General features: G+C 41.9%; 1 protein-coding gene across 1 annotated transcript in view; it reads right to left on the minus strand.

Moving 5' to 3' along the window:
* LOC126185053 (uncharacterized) overlaps positions 1 to 25,123 on the minus strand; it is a 904,507-nt gene that overhangs the window by 274,702 nt on the left and 604,682 nt on the right. Inside the window, exon 28 of the mRNA XM_049927811.1 lies at positions 10,371 to 10,613. Coding sequence (XP_049783768.1) covers positions 10,371 to 10,613 — 243 coding nt within the window. The remainder of the gene's footprint in view (positions 1 to 10,370; positions 10,614 to 25,123) is intronic.

The following is a 25,123-nucleotide window of genomic DNA, read 5'->3' on the forward strand; positions in this document are numbered from 1 at the left end:
GTCACCAAATCTTCATTAAATCCCAAAGGAGCTCAATTCCCTTTTCACCGAGACACTTCCATACCTCAATGGGGATCTGGTCTGGGCCAACTGCCTTCCCATTTTTCATCTTTTTAACTGCCCGTTCGACTTCATCTCTACTTATATCCATCATTAATCCTTCATTTGCCCCTCCTTCCTCTATTTACACTCTTACATTTTCTTCATTCAGCAATTTCTCAAAATAATTCAACCACCTTTGGATTATTTTTCCATGGTCATGCAGAATTATTCCTGTTTCATCTTTCATTTGTTTTATTGCTGTTACATCCTTAGAAGCTTTATCTCTTGATTTGCCTATCTGTATCAGTTGTCTCATATCCTGATTTTTCTGTAGTTGTTCGTATGCCTCCCTTACTGATTCAGCTTTAGCCACGGCTTGTTTTGCCTCCTTCTTTGCACTTTTGTATGATTGCCCATCCTCCGCACTTCCAGACATATCCCACTTCCTCTTAGTGTCTTTCTTTTCCTTGACAACCTTCTGCACCTCTTCATTCCACCACCATGCTTCCTTATCTTTTGCCAACTGCTTCACGTAATGAAATTTTTTCCATATTTCTAGATTTTCTGAAGGCTTTTGATATTGTCCCTTACAAGCAGCTTCTAATCAAATTGCAGGCCTATGGAGTATCATCTCAGCTGTACAACTGGTTTCATTATTTTCTATCAGAAATGTCAAAGTTGGTAGTAACTGATGGAAAGTTAGAGAAAAACAGAAGGGACACCTAGCATTCCCCAAAGAAGTGTTAAAGCCCCTTTGCTGCTCCTCAGCCACATAAATGATTTTGGAGGCCATCTTAGCAGCCCTCTTAGATTTTTTTCAGATGGTACTGTCAGTTTTCATCTACTAAAGGCATCATAAGATCAAAACAATTGCAAAATATTTTAGACTAGATATCTTTATGGTGTGAAAAGTGGCAGTTGATCCCAAATAATGAAAAGTGTGAGGTCATCAACATGAGTAGTAAAAGGATTCCATTACATGACAGTTACACTATGACACACACAAACCTAAGGGTTGTCAAATACCTGGAGATTAGAATTACAAACAACTTGCATTGTAATGATCACACAGATAATGCTGAGGGTAAGGCAAGCCAAAGACTGAATTTTATTGGCAAAACACTTAGAAGATGTATAACATCAACTAAAGAGAGTGCCCATATTACACTTGTCTGTCCTCTGCTAGCATGTTGCTGGGCAGAATGGGGTCCTTACCAGATAGGATTGATGGAGGAAATCGGAAAAGTCAAAAGAAGACCAGCTCATTCTATATTACCACAAAATTGAGGAGCAAGTGTTATGGATATGATACACAAGTTGGGGTGGCAATCATTAAAAAAAGGCATTATTCATTATAGTCAGCTCTTTTAACAAGAGTTCAATCATCAACTTTCTCCTTTGCATGTGAAAATATTCTGTTAATGTTGAGCTACATAGGGAGTAGTAACGATCACTGAAATAAAATAAGAGTATCAGAGCTCACAGAAAGATTTAATTGTTTGTTTCTCCCATGGACTGTTCAAGGATGGAACAGCAGACAAATAGCGCAAAAGTGGTTTGATGAATACTCTGCCAGACACTTAAATGCGAAGTGCAGAGTAGTCATGTAGATTTAGATGTAGATGTAAATATAGATGTACTACAGTCCACAGACACTGTTTGATGATCTTGATGCTTCGATATGAGAGGCTACTTTCAATGCTTACCATTGTGTAGAGGGTGTGACAATATGATCTGAATGTGAGGATCTCCCAACACTGCCATACAGAGGACTACTGACAAGATCTACACTCCTGGAAATGGAAAAAAGAACACATTGACACCGGTGTGTCAGACCCACCATACTTGCTCCGGACACTGCGAGAGGGCTGTACAAGCAATGATCACACGCACGGCACAGCGGACACACCAGGAACCGCGCTGTTGGCCGTCGAATGGCGCTAGCTGCGCAGCATTTGTGCACCGCCGCCGTCAGTGTCAGCCAGTTTGCCGTGGCATACGGAGCTCCATCGCAGTCTTTAACACTGGTAGCATGCCGCGACAGCGTGGACGTGAACCGTATGTGCAGTTGACGGACTTTGAGCGAGGGCGTATAGTGGGCATGCGGAAGGCCGGGTGGACGTACTGCCGAATTGCTCAACACGTGGGGCGTGAGGTCTCCACAGTACATCGATGTTGTCGCCAGTGGTCGGCGGAAGGTGCACGTGCCCGTCGACCTGGGACCGGACCGCAGCGACGCACGGATGCACGCCAAGACCGTAGGATCCTACGCAGTGCCGTAGGGGACCGCACCGCCACTTCCCAGCAAATTAGGGACACTGTTGCTCCTGGGGTATCGGCGAGGACCATTCGCAACCGTCTCCATGAAGCTGGGCTACGGTCCTGCACACCGTTAGGCCGTCTTCCGCTCACGCCCCAACATCGTGCAGCCTGCCTCCAGTGGTGTCGCGACAGGCGTGAATGGAGGGACGAATGGAGACGTGTCGTCTTCAGCGATGAGAGTCGCTTCTGCCTTGGTGCCAATGATGGTCGTATGCGTGTTTGGCGCCGTGCAGGTGAGCGCCACAATCAGGACTGCATACGACCGAGGCACACAGGGCCAACACCCGGCATCATGGTGTGGGGAGCGATCTCCTACAATGGCCATACACCACTGGTGATCGTCGAGGGGACACTGAATAGTGCACGGTACATCCAAACCGTCATCGAACCCATCGTTCTACCATTGCAAGGGAACTTGCTGTTCCAACAGGACAATGCACGTCCGCATGTATCCCGTGCCACCCAACGTGCTCTAGAAGGTGTAAGTCAACTACCCTGGCCAGCAAGATCTCCGGATCTGTCCCCCATTGAGCATGTTTGGGACTGGATGAAGCGTCGTCTCACGCGGTCTGCACGTCCAGCACGAACGCTGGTCCAACTGAGGCGCCAGGTGGAAATGGCATGGCAAGCCATTCCACAGGACTACATCCAGCATCTCTACGATCGTCTCCATGGGAGAATAGCAGCCTGCATTGCTGCGAAAGGTGGATATACACTGTACTAGTGCCGACATTGTGCATGCTCTGTTGCCTGTGTCTATGTGCCTGTGGTTCTGTCAGTGTGATGTATCTGACCCCAGGAATGTGTCAATAAAGTTTCCCCTTCTTGGGACAATGAATTCACGGTGTTCTTATTTCAATTTCCAGGAGTGTAGATCTAGGAGATTGTAGTCAGCTCCATGGAGAATGTCTGAAACAGTGAGAAGAGGGAAAGGTGCTGATATCTGTGCTGCATGCAATGTGGAATAGTGGCTGGCATCGCTGGCTGATGTGTTGCGTGGCAATAGTTTGTATCTGATCATTGACAAAAAATTGTTATTTACTATACATCAGTTCTAAAACATTCTCTAAATTTCTTATGTTTGTAATGTTTGCAAATTCTGGAATATACAATGTATGTATAAATAGCACTACTCTCCATCCAGAAGACAGTTCTATTCTGTCTGTATGTTTGTGTTGACAATAAACACGCTTTCAGTGCTGTGTGTTCTACTTCACTGAAGACCCTGCTTTTAGATTTAGACATGATTGTGGTAGTGATGTGACAATATAAAACCGTATGAGGTAATACAGTGAAAGTAAGCAAAATAAACGAGCCCTCACATTTCAGAGTCAGAGACAGTGGAGGTCATTCTTATAGTGAAGATCGGAGCAACTCAGTTTTGGCATAAGTTCTTGAATGTGATACTTCCTGGAAAGCTTTTGGCTTACCTGTAGTCCCAAGAATTTAAAATGGTCAAATTCACTGACTAGCTACCTTACAACAATAAACATTTGTTTTTATATGAGTTCCATGTCAGAAAATGTATTCATAGCATGTTGTTGGAGTTAAGCAGTAATTTGAAACTTCCTGGTAGAATAAAACTGCGTGCAAGACCAGGATGCAAACCTAGGAAGTTTGCCTTTTGCAGGCGAGTGCTCTGCTGACTGAGCTATCTAAGAATTATTCATAACCTGCATTCACAACTTTACTTCTGCCAACACCTTGTTTCCTACCTTCCAAACTCCACAGAAGTTCTCCTGTCTAATTTGTGGGAGTAGCACTCCTGCAAGAAAGGATATTGTAGGGAAATGGCTTATCACAGTCTAGACAACTGTTTCCAGTGAAGTGTGCACCAATTTGAAACTTCCTACCAGAATAAAAGTTTCCTCGAGGCTGTAGCTATGCCATTTCTCTGCAGTATCTTTCCTTCCTACAAGCTATGCAGGAGAACTTCTGTGAAGTTTGGAAGGTAGGAGAAGAGGTACTAGTGGAAGCAAAACTGTCAAGGCAGGTCACAAGTCACACTTGGATACCTTGGTAGGTAGAGCACTTGCCCACACAAGGCATGGGTCCCAGGGTCATGCCCCAGTCCTGCAAACAGTTTTAGCCTGCCAGAAAATTTCAAATTGGCACACATTCTGCTCCAGAGTGAAAATTCAATCTGGAAGGACTAATCTGTTCTCTGGAAGAAACATGCTGGTATTACCAACCATCCTATTCAGTAGATCATTTACATTATGCAAGTATATATTATGAGCCAGAAGTCTTTTCCTAAATATTATATGTGTTATGTAAATGATGCATTGCTCCTAGTAAATGAGAATGAAAAAACTACACTGTCACTATAAAAGAACATTGAAAAACTTAACAAAAAGTCAATAAAATCTGCTCAGGAAGACCAAACAAACACCAAAAATTATCTTTTAACTTTCCAAATAAGCATATTCAATAACATAAATACATTGAGAATTTACGAAAAATGATATGAGGAACGCCTACACTACCCTCAAAAATTCACTTTTTTTCTGCTTCAGTGTCAGTAAAAGTCTCATTTACATCTGTTATTTCACAAGTGCAATTGCAGTGCAGTTTATGTCTGAAATGGTGCAGTTGTTAATTCTGTGTTTTTCTTGAGTACCACTGCAAGAGATGCTCTAAACATAAGGAGCTGAAGATACTTCTGCCTGCTTTGACTCAGTGTACAGCACAGATTTAGTCACCTTCAGTTCCTGGATTTTCTTCTCTTCCACTAATCAAGCAAAGTGGCACAGCGGTTAGCACATTGGACTTGCATTCAGGAGGGCTATGCTCTACATCACTGTGCAGCCATCCAGATTTAGGTTTTCCATGATTTCTCTAAATCGCTTAAGGCAAATGCCAGGATGGTTCCTTTGAAAGGGCACAACAAATTTCCTGCCCCTTGATTGCCTAATCTGAGATTGTGCTCAGTCTCTAATGACATCATTGTCAATGGGAGGTTAAACCTAATCCTTCTTTCCTTCTTCCAATAAGATACAGCATTACCTGCTCCACAGCGAGTGTCTTCCAGAGCAGTTAGCACAAAGTCAAGAGGCAGTGCACTTTTTTACTTCAGCAAGAGCACCATTATGCAAGTTTTAATGTAATTCCATTATACCCTCTTTGCTTGCCACCTCATAGATCTCTTCTTCCTTTCTTTTCAAAGTCAAATTGTTATGACCAACCCATACAATCATTCACTATCACCACTTTCCAATGACTCTGCCAACGATCTCCTACTGTCCATGGAGCTAAACACAAGGGAAAATTCACTCATTGTTGTGTTGAGATTGAAAGTGTTACTTATCCTCAAAACACAACACTGATATTGCTTGCTTTGCTCATATTGATACTCAGATGAGCTGTGAAAACAGTAACCATTCAACTCCTTGCAAGCTGCCTGACCACTACACATCACAGACGTATGTCTGAAATTGAGGCACTTTCATTACTTCTTGGAGTTAGTTCCTAGGGAATGAGGGAAATAAGAATCTGTCTACACCTACATAAATAATTCACAAGTCACCATATGGTGCATGTTGGACTGTACCTTGTACCACTACTAGTCCTTTCCTTTCCTTTTCCACTTGCAAACAGTGTGAGGAAATAACGAATGTCTGTATGCCTCCACATAAGTCCTAATTTATCTTATGTTATCTTCATGGCCCTTAGGCAGAACATACATCAGGGGCAGTAGAATTGTTCTGCAGTCAGCTTCAAAAGCAGGTTCTCTCATCTTTTTCAATAGTATATGAATCCTTACTGCAGAAAGATAACTAATCCAAAATTTATAAATTTCTGTTTTTTCTTGATTTTGGTTCTGAGAAATTCAATGCATTTTTTACCACAAAAAGGAAATCTATTTGCACAATAACATGGGTCTGGCTATGTAAATTCTATTTTAAAACAATTAACTGAATCCTAAAATTAATTTTAAAATCCCATGTACTGCAGAAAGGGAATTTGTCCAACACCAACAAAGTCATTCTCCTCTTTCGCCTTATGTCATACTTGGCTTTTACATGTATATAATAAGCAAGTATATCCCCATCAAGAAACAAGAAATACATGCCAGGAGACAATCTGAATCAAACTGGTTTTATTCAGTGTTTTGTCTGTACTGTAAAAGTAGGAAATGTGTACATGTTGCCTTTCTGCAGTAAATGGTTCATATATGGTCGACATCATGCGAGTATGGGGGTGATCTAAAGTAATATGAAATACAGAAGTACCAACTTTAAAAGCAAAGATTGCTAATTATAATTTTGTTATTTTTTTTTTTATAAAATTACAATCAGCAATCTTGCGTGTTGGAGTTTTTACTTCTTTATTTCATATTTCTCAAAAGTGTTTCACAAAAACATTGTCTTCATTCTATGGATTCCAATTTGAGTTCACAAAGCATCTATGTAATACTTGTGTGTTGATATAATCTGCCAGTAACAAGTCTGGCAGGTTTCCTCTGAATTGCTTCAGTGTCTTCCTTTAATCTAACCTGCTGGAGATCCCAAACACTCGAGCAGTACTCAAGTATGGGTCACGTGAGTGTTCTACACGCAGTCTCCTTTACAGATGAGCCACACTTCCCTAAACTTCTACCAATGAACCGAAGTCAACCATTGACTTCCCTACTACCACCCTCGAGTGCTCATTCTATTTCATGTCACTTTGCAATGTTACACCTTGATATTTAGTAAATGTGAATTTGTCAAGCAGCACACTACCAACGTTGCATTCAAACATAATCAGATTGTTTTTCCTACTCATCTGTATTAACTTAAATTTTTCTACATTGAGGGCAAGATGCCATCCCCCCCCCCCCCCCCCCAACCTCCTCTAGAAATTTTGTACAAGTCACCTCGTATCCTCCTGCAGTCACTCAATGACATCATCATTCTGTACACCACAGGGTCATCACCACATTTAGATACATAGAGGATAAGAGTGGCTCTAGCACACTTACCTGGATACTCCTGACAATAAATTTTTCAATGATGAACACTGACCATAAAGGACAGTGTACTAGTTCTGTTACTTAAGAAGCCATTCACATGTTTGGGAACCCCATGTGTACGTTTAGACCTTCATTATCTATCTGCAGTGGGGCACCATGTCAAATGCCTTCTGGAAATCCATGAACATACACCGATGAGCCAAAACATCATGACCACCTGCTTAATAGTTTGTTTGTCCATCTTTGGAATGAAATACACCACTGATCCCATGTATCAGCAATCCAACAGTTTATTGGTAGGTTTGTGGAGGTATGTAGCATTAGGTGTCTATGTACAGGTCACGAGATTCATGTAAATAATGGACTGTTGATTAGGGTATACTGTAATGGTGCCCAATAGTGACACATATGGGTTCCATACAATTTATATCAAGCAAATTTTACCACTGAAAGCTGACATCGTTGTCAGGGAAGACATCAAGCATGAAGCGATGCAAGTGACTCGCAGATATCAGCATATCTTCAATTACTACCACAGGTCCCACGCAAGTGCAGGAGAATGTCTCCCATAGTGTAATACCGAGTAGTTCACCTTCCGTAATGTTCGCACATGCATTGACAATGCGCTGACACATGTTGTCAGGCGTTGTTGGTGGATCACGATAGCAAATATCCTTCAACTTTCCCCAAGAAAGAAATTCGGGGATGTCAGATCCGGTGAACGTGTGGGCCATGGTATGGTGCTTCGACGACCAATCCACCTGTCATGAAATATGCTATTCAATACCACTTCAACCACATGTGAGCTATGTGCCAGGCATCCATCATGTTGGAAGTACATCATCATTCCGTCATGCAGTGAAACATCTTGTAGTAACATTTGTAGAAAATTACGTAGGAAATCAGCATACATTGCACAATTTAGATTGCCATCGATAAAATGGGGGCCAATTATCCTTCCTCCCATAATGCTGCACCATACATTAACACGCCAAGGTCGCTGATGATCCACTTGTCGAGGCCATGGTGGATTTTCCATTGCCCAATAGTGCATATTATGATGGTTTACATTACCGCTGTTGAATGACGCTTCGTCGCTAAATAGAATGCGTGCAAAAAAATCTGTCATCATCCCACAATTTCCCTTGTGCCCAGTGGCAGAACTGTACACGACATTCAAAGTCATTGCCATGCAATTCCTGGTGTATAGAAATATGGTACGGGTGCAATCGATGTTGATGTAGCATTCTCAACACCGACATTTTTGAGATTCCCGAATCTCTTGCAATTTGTCTGCTACTGATGTGTGGATTACCTAAGCGCAACAGCAGCTAAAACACCCACTTGGGCATCATCATCTATTGCAGGTCATGGTTGACATTTCACATGTGGCTGAACACTTCCTGTTTCCTAAAATAACGGAACTATCCGACGAACGGTCCGGACACTTGGGATGATGTCATCCAGGATACCGAGCAGCATAAATAGCACACACCCATTGAGCATTTTGATCACAATAGCCATACATCAACATGATATCGACCTTTTCCACAACTGGTAAACAGTCTATTTTAACATGGGTAATGTATCATGAAGCAAATACCATCTGCACTGGCGGAATGTTATGTGATACCACGTACTTATACATTTGAGACTATTATAGAGCCATCTATCAAAAAGCGGTAAAAGTGGTCCAACTAAAACATTCATAATTCTTTATATACTACACGAATATGTAATAAAATAATCGAAAAGTATGATGCCAACAGTAAAGAGTAAGGTAATTTCATTATGTTGCCAGAAAATGTGTTTTATTTATTTAATTATGAAAATGTTCTTTTATGATAAATAATGGACTTGTTTAAGATTTAACATCTTAAACAAGATGAGGTGTGTGTGTGTGTGTGTGTGTGTGTGTGTGTGTGTGTGTGTGTGTGTGCGCGCGCGCGCACGCGCGTGTGTGTGTTTTAGCATTTAACATCTTAAACAAGTTCATTATTTATCATAAAAGAACATATTCATAATTAAATAAATAAAACACGTTTTCTGGCAACATAATGAAATTACCTTACACTTTACTGTTGGCATTGTACTTTTCACTTCAGATAAACCATATCTCCAACGGTCGATTACATTACAATAATTAAGAAGTTTCTCTGACATGAAGTTATGGAAGAATCAATCAACAGAAGGAAATAAGATAATCACATCAGAGCAAGTGATATTTCCTTAGAGTATTAACAGATGAGGTATCTACTAGTTATCACCAACTACTTTCTCAATTCCTTCTTCTTGTTTCCACCAACTCTTCTACAGCTTTTGTACAGTACTTTTCAGATGTCTACCCTGTAATCTCTTCCACCTTTTCATGTTTATCACTTTTCATTGTTTGTGTCATATTTAATTTTCATTTGTTTTTTAATACCTGAACCCATAACCCGTGCTGTATCTATTACTGCTTCTTCTGGTACTACTTTTCAGAATTTCTCTTCCCCATAACTGTAATACAGTGCCTACTGTCTCAGCACAGCAATGCTCCTGCACCTCTGGCTTTCAAATCTAGTCTGTTATTATAAAGTTTTAGTGTATATTTAATGCTAATTCATTACATCTCTTTCAACCTGTGGTCCTGAGAGACTCTTTGGCATATTTACTAAGTTTCTAAAATGTCTTCTTTCTTCGGTTTGCTCTGTTATCTTCAAAACATATAACCTACATGTTTAAACATGACAACACAGAAACTTTTGCTCATTTATTGAGCTGCTGTCTTCACTTTCTCTGTTTTCTAATTTCCAAGTTTTTATTTGAAACTGAGGAAAAAAGTTGCACAGTGATCATAGAATCATGAAAAAATGAAGATAAATGTTCAAGTGATCTACCACAAATTATAGGTGCACTGACCTCAGACAACTTACTCTCACATGGATATGCACTCTATTATAAAAACAAATGTAATTTTTTTCAGAGATGTGTATATTAAATATGGAAGACGGCTGCAAATGTTCTCTAATTTCAATACAAACATATATAATAACCATTTCATTATACAAACCTGCATGTTTTGCACCTCTCAATTCCTTGATGTGCTTTTTTGCTGGTCTCTTCCCTGAATTTGAGTGTGATTCTGCATCAGAGCTTGAAGAGTTCAATTCATAATTACTCAAGTCTTCCTCAATACACTCGTCACTATTATTTAATTCCTCCTGAAACTCCTCTTCCAATATGTCGTCTTCAGTGACGTTAATATGTTCCTCTGCGTTGCTTCTCCTACTTTTCTCAACTGCCCACTCATCTTCTGGACAAGAAAGAAATATTAATTACAACTAATTACTCACTGACAGCACAGAAATAAAAATTATAATGTAATAATATCATACTGGTTAGACCACAAGCACTGACAATATGGCTCCTTCATTCAGAAGTCACTGGCATACATTATCATCACATAACAACAGTGTCATATTAGTTTTATGATATTAAAAATAGCATCAAGCACTGTTGTTTTATCAATGATGGAACTTGTTGAACTCTATGGTTGTTATTTGATGAGTGGTCATTGATGAAGAATCCTAGAAGCCAGAAACACTTTTAAAAAGGTATTATTTTATGGTCATTACCAGTTTTGGGCCCTCATGCCCATCATCAGATGGCTACATTTGTTTTAGTATAGTATTATATTCATCAGTAGCATGCCTCCACTCCTGAACTATGTAAGAATATTTCTGAAATTAGTGCTACTTTATACACTGTGTGGATGACTTTAATACTGTAGAAAAATATTCTAATGTTTAACAACTGATAACATAAAAAAGTGAAAGAGTTGTATACACTTCTATTTGTTATGCTGATCATCATTTTGTCAATCTTTTCCTTCTTTTGCATCCCTGGGAGGATTCACATATTCACTGGCTAACCAAAAACTGAAGCACTCAATATAAATGGTCAGATTTAAATGTAGATTTGTACATGTACACACCATCAGTAGGCATGTACATGATTAGGTTTCCAGTTCTCTGTGACAAGTAGAACATCTACTAGAGTGTATTACTGTTGTTAAGGTTTAGTGTTGCTACTAGGACTGACATTCTAGATATGGAGCATGAACAGCATTGGATGTTGAATGATCACTGTGTAAATACAGAGATCCTGTATATTCATGTGAGACAAAATTTCCAGCACTAGACAGTGCTTGTAAGGAGCCTCATTGTGAGTCTCCATTCGGCTGGCTGGTCGAACTGTGCAATATCCAGATTTTTGGGGCATTCAGATGTGACAGTGGATTGGACTGCATGGGAATGTGATGGAAAGTATACTCATTGTCAGAGGTCTATTCAACCACATCTGATGACCACAAGGGAGGATTGCCATTGACTCCCTGTAACATTCTCCCTCATCCCACAGCATTGGTTGGATACTAATGATATTTGGACTGGGGAATTACGTCAACATCTACATCTGTATTCTGCAAACCACTGTGAAGTACGTTGCAGAGGGTATGTCCCAGGGATTTCTCCCATTCCACTCATGTATGGAGCATGAGAAAAATGATTGTTTAAATGTCTCTGTGCATTTCTTAATTAATTTAATACTGGCCTCAAGACCCCTTTGGGAGTAATATGCAGAGGATTGTAGTACATTTCTAGAGTCGTCATTTAAAACTGGTACTTAAAACTTTGTTAGCATACTTTCTCAGGACAAGAGTTTGTGAGTTCACTTTTTTCAGCATCACAGTGACACTTTACCATGGGACAAACAAACCTGTGACCATTCATGCTGCCCTTCTCTGTATACATTTAATATCCCCACTAGTGTCATTTGGTATGTGTCCCAAACACTTGAGCTATATACTAGGATGGGCTGCATGAGTAATTTGCACGCAATCTCCTTTGTAGACTAATTGCATTTACCTAGTATTCTACCAATAATCTGAAGTCTGCGATCTGCTTTACCCACGTCTGAGCCTATGTGATCATTTCACTTCATGTTGTACGAGTTTACAGATTCCAACTGTGACTCACTAATACTATATTCATAGGATACTATGTGTCTTTTTTTTCATTTTGTGAAGTGTACAATTTTACATTTTTGAAATTTAAAGCAAGCTGCCAATCACTGCACCATTTTGAAGTCTTACCAATATCTGACTGAATATATGTACAGCTTTGCTCACTCTGTACTTAATTGTAGATAAGTGCATAATTTGTGGAAATTCTGAGATTATTATTAATATTGTCCACAAGATCATTAATATACAACATGAACAGCAAGGGACACAACACACTTCCCTGGAGTACACCTGAAGTTACTTCTACATCTGTAGAAGACTCTGCATCCAAGATAACATGTTGTGTCCTCCCTTCCAAGAAATCCTCAATCCCATCACAAATTTCATCTGATACCCCATATGATAGCATGTGTGACTGATAATAAGCACAGGTGTGGTACTGAGTCAAATGCTTTTCAAAAATCAAGAAATACTGCATGTACCTGACTGCACTGATCAATGGCTCTCAGAATCTCACATGAGAAAAGTGCGAGTTGGATTTCACGTGATCTGTGTTTTTGAAACCTGTGCTGGTTGGCATGGACCTCATTATGTTTGAGATCAGAATATGTTTTAAGATTCTACAACAAAGATATCTACAGTAGATTATAGTTAACAGAGGTGCTATCTTGGGTGCGGATTGGGTACAGAATCTAATAGAGATTCCACCGGGCCCTGGGGCTTTGTTCAATTTTAACAATTTCAGCTGTTTCTCAGTGCCACTGACACTATTTCACTCACCTTTTCAGGGGTGCCAGACTTTAATTGGGGCAATACTCCTGGGTTTTCCTTTGTAAAGAAAAATTTGAAAACAGATTTAAGGATTTCTGCTTTTGCTTTGCTATTCTGAACAGTTCCAGTCTCATCCATGAGTCACTGGAGACTAACTTTCATGCCCCTAACAGCTGCAGGTTGCTGTCAAGACCACAAAACACAAATGGTGGTGTCTGGACTGGTGCCGTGACCAGGAAGCACAGATGAAAGGCATTGCATTGTGTTCAGTGATGACTCAGAGTTCTGCACTGCCCATGATGACCACGAAAGGTGAGTGTGGCAGCTACTCGGAGAGAGCTCGCATTTTTCCAATGTTTTGGAGAGGGACAACTATGTTACTTCTGACATCATGGTGTGGGAATCCATCAGGTACAGCTTCAGGTCGTGACTGGTAGTGGTTGATGGAACTGACAGCACAGTGGTTCATCACAGTCATCCCGCTTCCTCACATGTTATCCCTCATGCAACAGTATTGTGGTGCCATTTTTCAACTGAACAATGCTCATCCACACATGGCACATGTCTGTGTCATTTGTCTGCATGATGTTGAGGTACTCTTGTGGCCAGCAAGATCCCAAGATCTGATCTCTATAGAACGCGAGGAGGATCAGCTCAGATCTCAACTCCATTCCAGTGCCAGTATCCAGGATATCAAGGACCAGTTACACTGATCAGGCAGAACATTATGATCACCTACATAATAGCCAGTATGTCCAACATTGGCACACACAGTCCGCCGCTCGTGGTCTCGCGGTAGCGTTCTCGCTTCCCGAGCACGGGGTCCCGGGTTCGATTCCCGGCGGGGTCAGGGATTTTCACCTGCCTCGAGATGACTGGGTGTTTGTGTTGTCCTCATCATTTCATCATCATCCAGGAAAGTGGCGAAATTGGACTGAGCAAAGGTTGGGAAATTGTACGGGCGCTGATAACCACGCAGTTGAGCGCCCCACAAACCAAACATCATCATCAACATTGGCACAGATAACAGTGGCAATGCATCATGGCATGGAAGCAATGAGGCCTTGGTAGGTCACTGGAGGGAGTTGGCACCACATCTGCACACACACAAGCCACCTAATTCCCACAAATTCCAGGCAGGGGGCGACGAGCTCTGATGCCATGTTCATTTACATCACAGAAATGTTCAATCGGGTTCAGATGTGGCAAGTTTGGGGGGGGGGGGGGGGCAGCACGTCAATTGCAGCTCATCATTGTGTCCCTCAAATCACTCCATAACACTCCTGGCCTTTGGCACATTATTTTGCTGAAAAATACCACTGGCATCGAGAAACATGATGATCATGAAAGGATCTACACGGTCTGCAACCAGTGTATGATAGTCCTAGGTCATCATGGTGCATTGCACGAGCTCCACTGAACCCATGGATGCCCATGTCATTGTTCCCCAAAGCATAATGGAGCCACTGCTACCTTGGCTCTATCCTGTCAAGGAGCTGTTCCCCTAGAGGATGATGGATTTGCACCCTCCCATCAGTATGATGAAGACAGTATTGGGATTCATTAGACCATGCAACACATTTTCACTGTGCCAACATCCAGTGTTGACGGTTATGTTCCGATTTACGTCATAGTATCCAATGTCATGGTGTTAACATTGTCACATGCATGGGTCACTGGCTGTGGAGGCCCATCGTTAGGAGTGTTCGGTGCACTGTGTGTTCAGACACACATGTACTCTGCCCAGCATTAAAGTATGATGTTATTTCCGGCACAGCTCACCGCCTGTCCTGTTTTACCAGTCTGCCCAGCCTACAATGTCTGACATCTGTAATGAGGGGTGGTCGCCCAACCCCACGATGTCTGGATGAGGCGTCGCCTCTGTTTCGCTATGTGTTGAAGACACTCACTACAGCACTCCTAAAAAAACCAACAAGTCGTGCAGTTTCTGAAATGCTCATGCTGTGGTGCTGGGCCATCACCATCTGCCCTCGGTCAAACTCAGATAGACTGCATGCCTTCCCCATTCTACACACAGATAGCATGCTCACTGATATTACACACACCATGTGTGTGTGTGTGTGTGTGTGTGTGTGTGTGTGTGTGTGTGTGTGTGTGTGTGAGACACTAGCAGTCATTCCTCGCCAGATGACACTGCTATCACCTAGATGAGTTTATATCAATAGTAAGTCAGTGCTCATAATGTTATGGATGGTCAGTGCATAATGAAACAGTTATGGGCATTTGATCCTCAGGAGAGGATACAATGGTTTTATGACACAGTTACCAAATGAATCACTGCATTCATCCAGGCCAGAGGGGGTGTGAAATCATTTTGATAACTGGGCTCATACTGCTGAGTTCTTTCTAAATTTGACTTGATTTTGTAATCACTACAATAATGTCACATACTCTCTCAACCTTTGAAGTTTCATTTCATTTTCTTCTTCCCTTCTGGGTGCTTCATTTTTTTAATTACACTATGTATACCACCCACATAACTGTGGCACAGAAACACATCATGAACTTATCCAGGTCAGTTGCTGCATGTGCTTCACACACAATTTTTCTGTTTATAATCCAAACATAATCTGTTAAGCAAAGATATCATTCATTTTCCTGCAAGCAAAGACCTCAGCTACCTAAAGTAAACAATGACTATGTGTAGATGCACCATGTTAGTAACAGACAGGATACTTAACATATAAGAATGGACATATTATTTAGTGAATAGAGGACTAGTTGTCTTACAGAGATTTCATGTGGTACGAGGGTTGAATGAAAAGTAATGTCTCCACCTGCATTAATTGGGTTTGGATGGGAATATTTTAATAAATCAAATGCAGAAATAATCCTTAGAATGTGATCCTTAGTTACCAGTATTCACTTTTCCACATACTCACCAGCCAACTGGATATATTTCTGCCAACAATGAACAAGTTTTCTGAAACCACCACAGAAGAAGTCAACACTCTGTTTCCACAACCACAGTCTCACAGTTCTCTCAATGTCTTTGTCAGAAGCATAATGATGTCCCTGAAGATCACCTTTCATTATCAGGAACAGATGGAACTCAGACAGTGCTAAAACTGGACTGTATCGAAGATTCCGTACTGTGGTGAGATTCAGTCTCTGAAGTTCTGCTGTGGTGGCACATGAAGTGTGTGGTTTGGCATTGCCATGCTGCAGGAAAACATTTCCCTTTTCCTTTCGGAACCTTGTTAGCCGTAGTTTCAGAGTTCACAGCATTGTGATGTAATGCTCTGAATTTGTTGTTGTTCCACGATCAAGGAAATAGATATGGATAACACCATCAGCATCCCAGAACACTGTGGCTATGATTTTTCCAGCTGAGGGCTGCGTCTTCAATCTCTTCTTCTGGGGCGAGTCTTTGTGTCGATATTCCGTAGACAGACATTTCATCTCCGGGTTGTAATGGTGCACCCACATTTTGTCTCCTGCCACAACTGAAAGGAGGAAGGCGTCACCTTCATTCTCATAACGCAAGGGGAGTTCCTGGAAAAATTCAAGTCTGTGCGCTTTCATTTCAGGAGTCAGCATCTGGGGTACCCATCATGCACACGTCTTCCAATAGCCAAGCAAAGCAATAATGTGACCCACATGTTCTTGTGAAATGCCGATTGTGATTGCAGTTTCTCTCTCAGTGATACGATGATCATCCTCTTTGTTTGTCACACAGGTCAGATGTTTCCATCTCAACATTTTTAAACTTACTCGCCCAATGACGCAAAGTACTTACATCAACACAATCACCACAAACTGCTTCCACTCTCTGATGAATCTCCTTTGGGGCGACACCTGCTGTCAAGAATTCAATGACTGCATGTTGCTTAAGTCGCATTGACCTATCTGTAGAGAAGAGGCTACAGAACAGGCAAGTACCTGCCGCATACCAATGCTGCGAACTGTTGAAGAGTTACAAAGCCACGTGGAGGCATTACTTTTCAGTCATCACCTGTAATTTACAGTGTATAGGTTCCTGGTCTCAACCCTAAAAATGATCTTAGCATAATAATTATAAAGAGAAAACTGTTTCATTTTCTTAACAAAGACTGCCAGAAATTAGTTTTATCTTGAAAAACCATTTACTAATTTATTCAAGTTAAAAGATATCTAAATTTTTCTGTTTCATACTACACTAAGAGAATCAGATCCTCATGAAAATTCAATCAATAATCAAAGTAACTTTATTCTGACAGTGTTATTCAACAAACATTCAAGTAAATTATTAATTTTTTTCTTTAGCATTTCATTGTTTACAAAGTGTGCAAATATGTTTTCATTTTATGTACTTGTGTTTATGGTGCACCTATATAAAGAAAGTATGGCTGGAGGTTAACTTCCTTCGTTACTCTGCTGAGCACCATAGTGTTGAAATCTTATAGAGCACACATAATCAAACACAGTGTGCCTTCACAGACAGCCTAAAGTCGCCTCACATCGGCACAGATGGTGCAGCAAGCACTGTGCCATGTACAAAACTGACTTATATAAGCCGGCACACTGGGCCCTCAGCCAAACTAATGTTTACATGGCTATTGTATGCACAACTATTAGACTGTGCTTTAATGTATTATATAGTGATTGTTCTGATTCCTGTCGCATTCAGTGTATTTGTGTATCCTTTCAAACGGAAGTGGAATAACAGTTCGTTGGTGGGAATTCTGAAACTGTGTTTCTACAACGTTAGAATATTTTGGCAATGAGTGTGCCAATATGTCAGTGGAATAAATTCTTCAATCTCTTGTTGAACAGCAATGAGCTCTCACCAAGCAGCAGTGGACTCTTTTTGTGGCACTATATAATTTGGCAACATAGTTGATGCACCAGGGCTCACCACCTTTGATGCAACCCCCACCATTTTCTCCGTATGATGATTCTGCAGAAGACTGAGATGCATATGATATACACCTTGAGCAACATTTTAAGATTGTGGAATCGCTGAACCCAACATGTCTACAGATTTCTTTCTGTCATATGCTTATCCCCATTTTTATCACCTTTTGTTTCATCTAGCTACTTGCCAGGAACCTGCCAGTCTCTCTTTTGATGAAATGAGTCAGTTGCTCTCTTCATATCACTGCAAATGTACTCATGCTATTGTTGTTCGAGTTAAGTTCTACCATTCTCAAAAGTGGCCACAATAGTTGTACAGAGCTTGGGCAGCGGAACTTCATGGGCTTAGCAGTCACTGTCAGTTTGTTACTGAAACTCACCAGGACTCATATGCTGATTCGGTGGTTCATGTTGCTATAATACTACACCTGGCCCCTGATGGGAAACTTTGTGAACATGCTTTAAAATGTGAAAATCCCTGTCTCACAGAGGTTTTGAACATTGCCCAATACTCTAAGTATCTAGGGCAGCAGGAAGTCAGATAGAAGTTTGGTGTGAAGCAGCTGTCATTGCTTCTTCTCCTTCTCAACTGCCATTAGTTAGCTTATGCAGGGAAAATGATGTCACAGCCATGCAACCTTGGTCTCCGTGCTGCATGGGGCAGCACAATGCTAAGCAGCAATAGCAGTCTGTGTCACAGCAGTGGCCATGTGCTCCTCTCCCACTGTGTCCTCATTGTTTTATTCAACATGAGTGGGCCACGTGCCCGAAGCACTGGGCGATGTGCAACCATTGGAAGAAAAGGGTACATATTGGATCTGTGTGTAACTCTCAACCTCCTTCATCAGATTTCAACATGGATGTGAATAGTGGTTCCCAAATAATGGTAGCCCCAAACAAACTCTATATAGAAGTATGTGTTGTGGACAAGACGTTAAAAATGCAAGTGGACATAGGTGCAGCAGTGACTTTGTTAAATTCTCAAACCTAGGTGGATCTCGGATCACCAGCGTTGTCCTCTGTCTCTCATCAGTTGGTGAGTAACAACAAACAATAAATACCCACATTGGGACAATTTTCTACTCCCATAGTTTATAAAGCAGTAGTTTGGCCTTTGACCTTTCTAGTAGTCGATAAAGCCAAAACTGAAAAGTTATTTGGGTTAGATGCCTTCAAAATTTTTGGATTCTCTATTATTGATGAAGTGCACGTGTTATCAGTTCAAGTTCCATACCAACAACAGCATGCTCTCTGCCTGGAATATTTCTTCTTGTTTTCAGAAGGTTTAGGGTGCGCTTCCGATTTCAGGGTTCACATCACATTGAAACTGATGGCATGTTCCCATTTTTTTTCATTCCCCCCCAAATCCCATAGCTTTATGGGAGCAAGTCAAATTAGAACTAGATTGACTGAAGTCTTTGGGTGTTACCACATTTGTCTCTTCTAGTGAATGGTCTACTTCATTGGTAACTGCTGTAAAACCTAACAGCAACCTTTGGCTCTGTAGTGATTTTAGGAAGTATGTAAATTGACACTCTCTAGTTGATACCTATGCTATAGTCTGGCAGGAAAAACTCTTAGTAGGGTTTTCTGTGGGCCAATATTCTTTTCAAAATAGGCTTGTCAGAAGCCTACCTGTAACTTCCTCTGAATAATGATCCCAAATGTACCCTTTTAGTAAATACCCCTTCAGGTTATACTGATACCATTGGTATCCATTCAGCATGACTAACACTCCTGTCACTTTGGAACTCACGGCCTCCGTGCTGAAGAGCATGATGGGTGGATGATATTATCGTCTCAGGTTCCTCAACAGATGAACACTTGCAGGACCTTTGGGCTTTGTTCATGATGCTGCACACCGCTGGGTTAAAGTGTAACTTGTACAATTCGCAATTTTTTCAGCCAACTATTGTCTATCTTGGATTTTAAGTCTTGCATGCAGGTGTCAACCCTTTATGCCAGCATGTTGATGCCATTAAGGATTTGCCACATCCTACCAATGTCAAAGAGTTGCAGGCCTTTCTCGGAAAGATTCTGTGCTACCATAAATATCTTCCCGATGCAGCCACAATGGCTCACTGACTCACTGCACAGCACACAAATGCAGATACAGATTTTGGTGGCTTTCATGGCCGATCTTGTCTTAATGTCAGGTTTTTTAACTTGTCCACCAACATTGGCCACCTAAACCGCCAGGCCAAGCAGCAGATCCCTTGTGTACATATTATGCTCTCTGCCACCACCTCTCAGTACTTGATGGTGTGTTACTGCTGGCTACTGAGAAGTTGGCGTCCAGGGTTGTGATCCCGACCACAATGCAGTGGGACAACAGTTGCCTTCACTGCCTGGACCATTGGGGTGTTGCTCATACAGAATTGCTGACTTGTCACCATGTGTTTTGCCTGGACGTTGACAAGGAGATCACACATGTTGTGTCAGCCTGCATGCAGTGTGCCACACATCAAGTGGCACCACTGGCATCTCTTTTCCCATGTAGACCCCCCCCCCCCACCCATGGGTGCATATTCATGCTGATTTTGCGGGTCCATTCTTAACTCCTTTTGGTTTTTAGTAATTGATGCATTCTTAAAATTTCCATATGTGGTTTATTCTCTGTCCACATACACAGCAGCTATGGTCACAGCACTCTCAAAGATTTTTTTCTTGGAAGGAAAGAATTTGAAAATTTTTGTACAAAGAGTGGTATCCAGCATGTTATGGCCCCACCCTTTCTTCCTCAGTTCAATGGCAAGAAGCTGCTGGCCCATAAATTCAAACCCCAGATGAGGAAATATATCACTCAATCTCATGAGGAAGCCCTTGACAGGTTCTTAAGTTCATATTGATTCACTCCAGACAGCTACCATAGCCCAGCAGAGCTGTTTCATGGCTGCCAGCCCTGTACACTGTTCCATCTGCTCTGGCTGACACCCAGCCACCTTCTGGCACTCACCAAATAGTGATTCCATCCAAGCTCCGCTATCTGGGCCTGAGTATTTGGCTATCACACTAAGTGGATACCAGATGTCATTCATCACTGATGAGGCCAAGGCCTCTGCGTTGTGCGCACCTCCAATGCCTTGTTGTTACGACACTATGATCAGCTCCACCCACGAGCGACCGATCCCGTGCCAGAGAGCCATCCTCTCCCCCCTCCCCCCCTTCCCCCCGCCACCGTTGTGTGTGCCAGTCCCCATGGCTTGGCCCACACCCCCTCCAGCTCCTGCACTGTCTTTGTTCTGGGTGCAGCCCCACCAGGCTCCTGCGGTCATCCCTTCCAATGAAGACATAGGCATCTCCACAGCGAACACTTTTCCCCAAGGGGGAAGGAGTGTTGTGATGCTAGAGATTGAGAGAGTGTAATCAAACAACGCGTGCCTCCATGGCCGGTATAAAGAGGTCACCTTGTATTGGCACAGAGAGCACGGCAAGCACTGCAACCTGTGTAACACAGCCTTATACAGGGTGATACAAAAAGGTATGGCCAAATTTTCAGGAAACATTCCTCACACACAAAGAAAGAAAATATGTTATGTGGACATGTGTCCGGAAACGCTTATTTTCCATGTTAGAGCTCGTTTTATTACTTCTCTTCAAATCACATTAATCATGGAATGGAAACACACAGCAACAGAATGTACCAGTGTGACTTCAAACACTTTGTTACAGGAAATGTTCAAAATGTCCTCCGTTAGTGAGGATACATGCATCCACCCTCCGTCGCATGGAATCCCTGATGCGCTGATGCAGCCCTGGAGAATGGCGTATTGTATCACAGCCGTCCACAATACGAGCACGAAGAGTCTCTTCATTTGGTACCGGGGTTGCGTAGACAAGAGCTTTCAAATGCCCCCATAAATGAAAGTAAAGAGGGTTGAGGTCAGGAGAGCGTGGAGGCCATGGAATTGGTCTGCCTCTACCAATCCATCGATCACCGAATCTGTTGTTGAGAAGCGTACGAACACTTCGACTGAAATGTGTAGGAGCTCCATCGTGCATGAAGTACATGTTGTGTCGTACTTGTAAAGGCACATGTTCTAGCAGCACAGGTAGAGTATCCCATATGAAATCATGATAACGTGCTCCATTGAGCATAGGTGGAAGAACATGGGGCCCAATCAAGACATCACCAACAATGACTGCCCAAACATTCACAGAAAATCTGTGTTGACGACGTGATTGCACAATTGCGTGCGGATTCTCGTCAGCCCACACATGTTGATTGTGAAAATTTACAATTTGATCATGTTGGAATGAAGCCTCATCCGTAAAGAGAACATTTGCACTGAAATGAGGATTGACACATTGTTGGTCGAACCATTCGCGAAGTGTACCCGTGGAGGCCAATCAGCTGCTGATAGTGCCTGCACATGCTGTACATAGTACGGAAACAGCTGGTTCTCCCATAGCAGTCTCCATACAGTGACGTGGTCAGCGTTACCTTTTACAGCAGCAACTTCTCTGACGCTGACATTAGGGTTATCGTCAACTGCACGAAGAATTTCCTCATCCATTGCAGGTGTCCTCATCGTTCTAGGTCTTCCCCAGTCGCGAGTCATAGGCTGGAATGTTCTGTGCTCCCTAAGACATCGATCAATGGCTTCGAACGTCTTCCTATCAGGACACCTTCGTTCTGGAAATCTGTCTCGATACAAACGTACTGCGGCACAGCTATTGCCCCGTGCTAACCCATACATCAAATGGGAATTTGCCAACTCCGCATTTGTAAACATTGCACTGACTGCAAAACCATGTTTGTGATGAACACTAACCTGTTGATGCTACGTACTGATGTGCTTGATGCTAGTACTGTATAGCAATGAGTCACACGTCAACACAAGCACTGAAGTCAACATTACCTTCCTTCAATTGGGCCAACTGGCGGTGAATCGAGGAAGTACAGTACATACTGACAAAACTAAAATGAGCTCTAACATGGAAATTAAGTGTTTCAGGACACATGTCCACATAACATCTTTTCTTTATTTGTGTGTGAGGAATGTTTCCTGAAAGTTTGGCCGTACCTTTTTGTAGCACCCTCTATAAGCCAGTGTTGGGCCCTTGGACAGACTAATGTTTACATGAGGATTGTATGCTCAATTATTAGACTGTGCCTTAATGTATTCTATGGTCTACATCTACATCCATACTCTGTAAGCCACCTGACGGTGTGTGGCGGAGGGTACCTGAGTACCTCTATCAGTTCTCCCTTCTATTTCAGTCTCGTATTGTTTGTGGAAAGAAGGATTGTCGGTATGCTTCTGTGTGGGCTCTAATGTCTCTGATTTTATCCTCATGGTCTCTTCGGGAGATATACGTAGGAGGGAGCAATATACTGCTTGACTCTTCGGTGAAGGTATGTTCTCGAAACTTTAATAAAAGCCCGTACCGAGCTACTGAGCGTCTCTCCTGCAGAGTCTTCCACTGGAGTTTATCTATCATCTCCATAACGCTTTCGCGATTACTAAATGATCCTGTAACGAAGTGCGCTGCTCTCCGATGGATCTTCTCTATCTCTTCTATCAACCCTATCTGGTACGGATCCCACACTGTTGAGCAGTATTCAAGCAGTGGGCGAACAAGCGTACTGTAACCTACTTCCTTTGTTTTCGGATTGCATTTCCTTAGGATTCTTCCAATGAATCTCAGTCTGGCATCTGCTTTACGGACAATCAACTTTATATGATCATTCCATTTTAAATCACTCCTAATGCATACTCCCAGATAATTTATGGAACTAACTGCTTCCAGTTGCTGACCTGCTATATAGTAGCTAAATGATAAGGGAACTATCTTTCTATGTATTCGCAGGACATTACACTTGTCTACATTGAGATTAAATTGCCATTCCCTGCGCCATGCGTCAATTTGCTGCAGATCCTCCTGAATTTCAGTACAATTTTCCATTGTTACAACCTCTCGATACACCACAGCATCATCTGCAAAAAGCGTCAGTGAACTTCCGATGTCATCCACAAGGTCATTTATGTATATTGTGAATAGCAACAGTCCTATGACACTCCCCTGCAGCACACCTGAAATCACTCTTACTTCGGAAGACTTCTCTCCATTGAGAATGACATGCTGCGTTCTGTTATCTAGAAGCTCTTCAATCCAATCACACAATTGGTCTGATAGTCCATATGCTCTTACTTTGTTCATTAAATGACTGTGGGGAACTGTATCGAACGCCTTGCGGAAGTCAAGAAACACGGCATCTACCTGTGAACTCGTGTCTATGGCCCTCTGAGTCTCGTGGACGAATAGCGCGAGCTGGGTTTCACAAGACCGTCTTTTTCTAAACCCATGCTGAATCCTACAGAGTATATTTCTAGTCTCCAGAAAAGTCATTATATTCGAACATAATACGTGTTCCAAAATTTTACAACTGATTGACGTTAGAGATATAGGTCTATAGTTCTGCACATCTGTTTGATGTCCCTTCTTGAAAACGGGGATGACCTGTGCCCTTTTCCAATCCTTTGGAACGCTACGCTCTTCTAGAGACCTATGGTACACCGCTGCAAGGAGAGGGGCAAGTTCCTTCACGTACTCTGTGTAAAATCGAACTGATGTCCCATCAGGTCCAGTGGCCTTTCCTCTTTTGAGCGATTTTAATTGTTTTTCTATCCCTCTGTTGTCTATTTCGATATCTACCATTTTGTCATCTGTGCAACAATCTAGAGAAGGAACTACAGTGCAGTCTTACTCTGTGAAACAGCTTTGGAGAAAGACATTTAGTATTTCGGCCTTTAGTCTGTCACCCTTTGTTTTAGTACCATTTTGGTCACAGTGTGTCTGGACATTTTGTTTTGATCCACCTACCGCTTTGACATAAGACCAAAATTTCTAAGGATTTTCTGCCAAGTCAGTACATAGAACTTTACTTTCAAATTCATTGGATGCCTCTCGCATAGCCCTCCTCACACTACATTTCGCTTCGCGTAATTTTTGTTTGTCTGAAGGGTTTGGCTATATTTGTGTTTGCTGTGAAGTTCCCTTTCCTTCCACAGCAGTTTCCTAACTCGGTTGTTGTACCACAGTGGCTCTTTCCCATCTATTACGATCTTGCTTGGCACATACTCATCTAACGCATATTGTACGATGGTTTTGAACTTTGTCCACTGATCCTCAACACTATCTGTACTTGAGACAAAACTTTTGTGTTG

The sequence above is a fragment of the Schistocerca cancellata genome, chromosome 4, assembly GCF_023864275.1.
Source record: "Schistocerca cancellata isolate TAMUIC-IGC-003103 chromosome 4, iqSchCanc2.1, whole genome shotgun sequence".
NCBI lineage: Eukaryota > Metazoa > Arthropoda > Insecta > Orthoptera > Acrididae > Schistocerca > Schistocerca cancellata.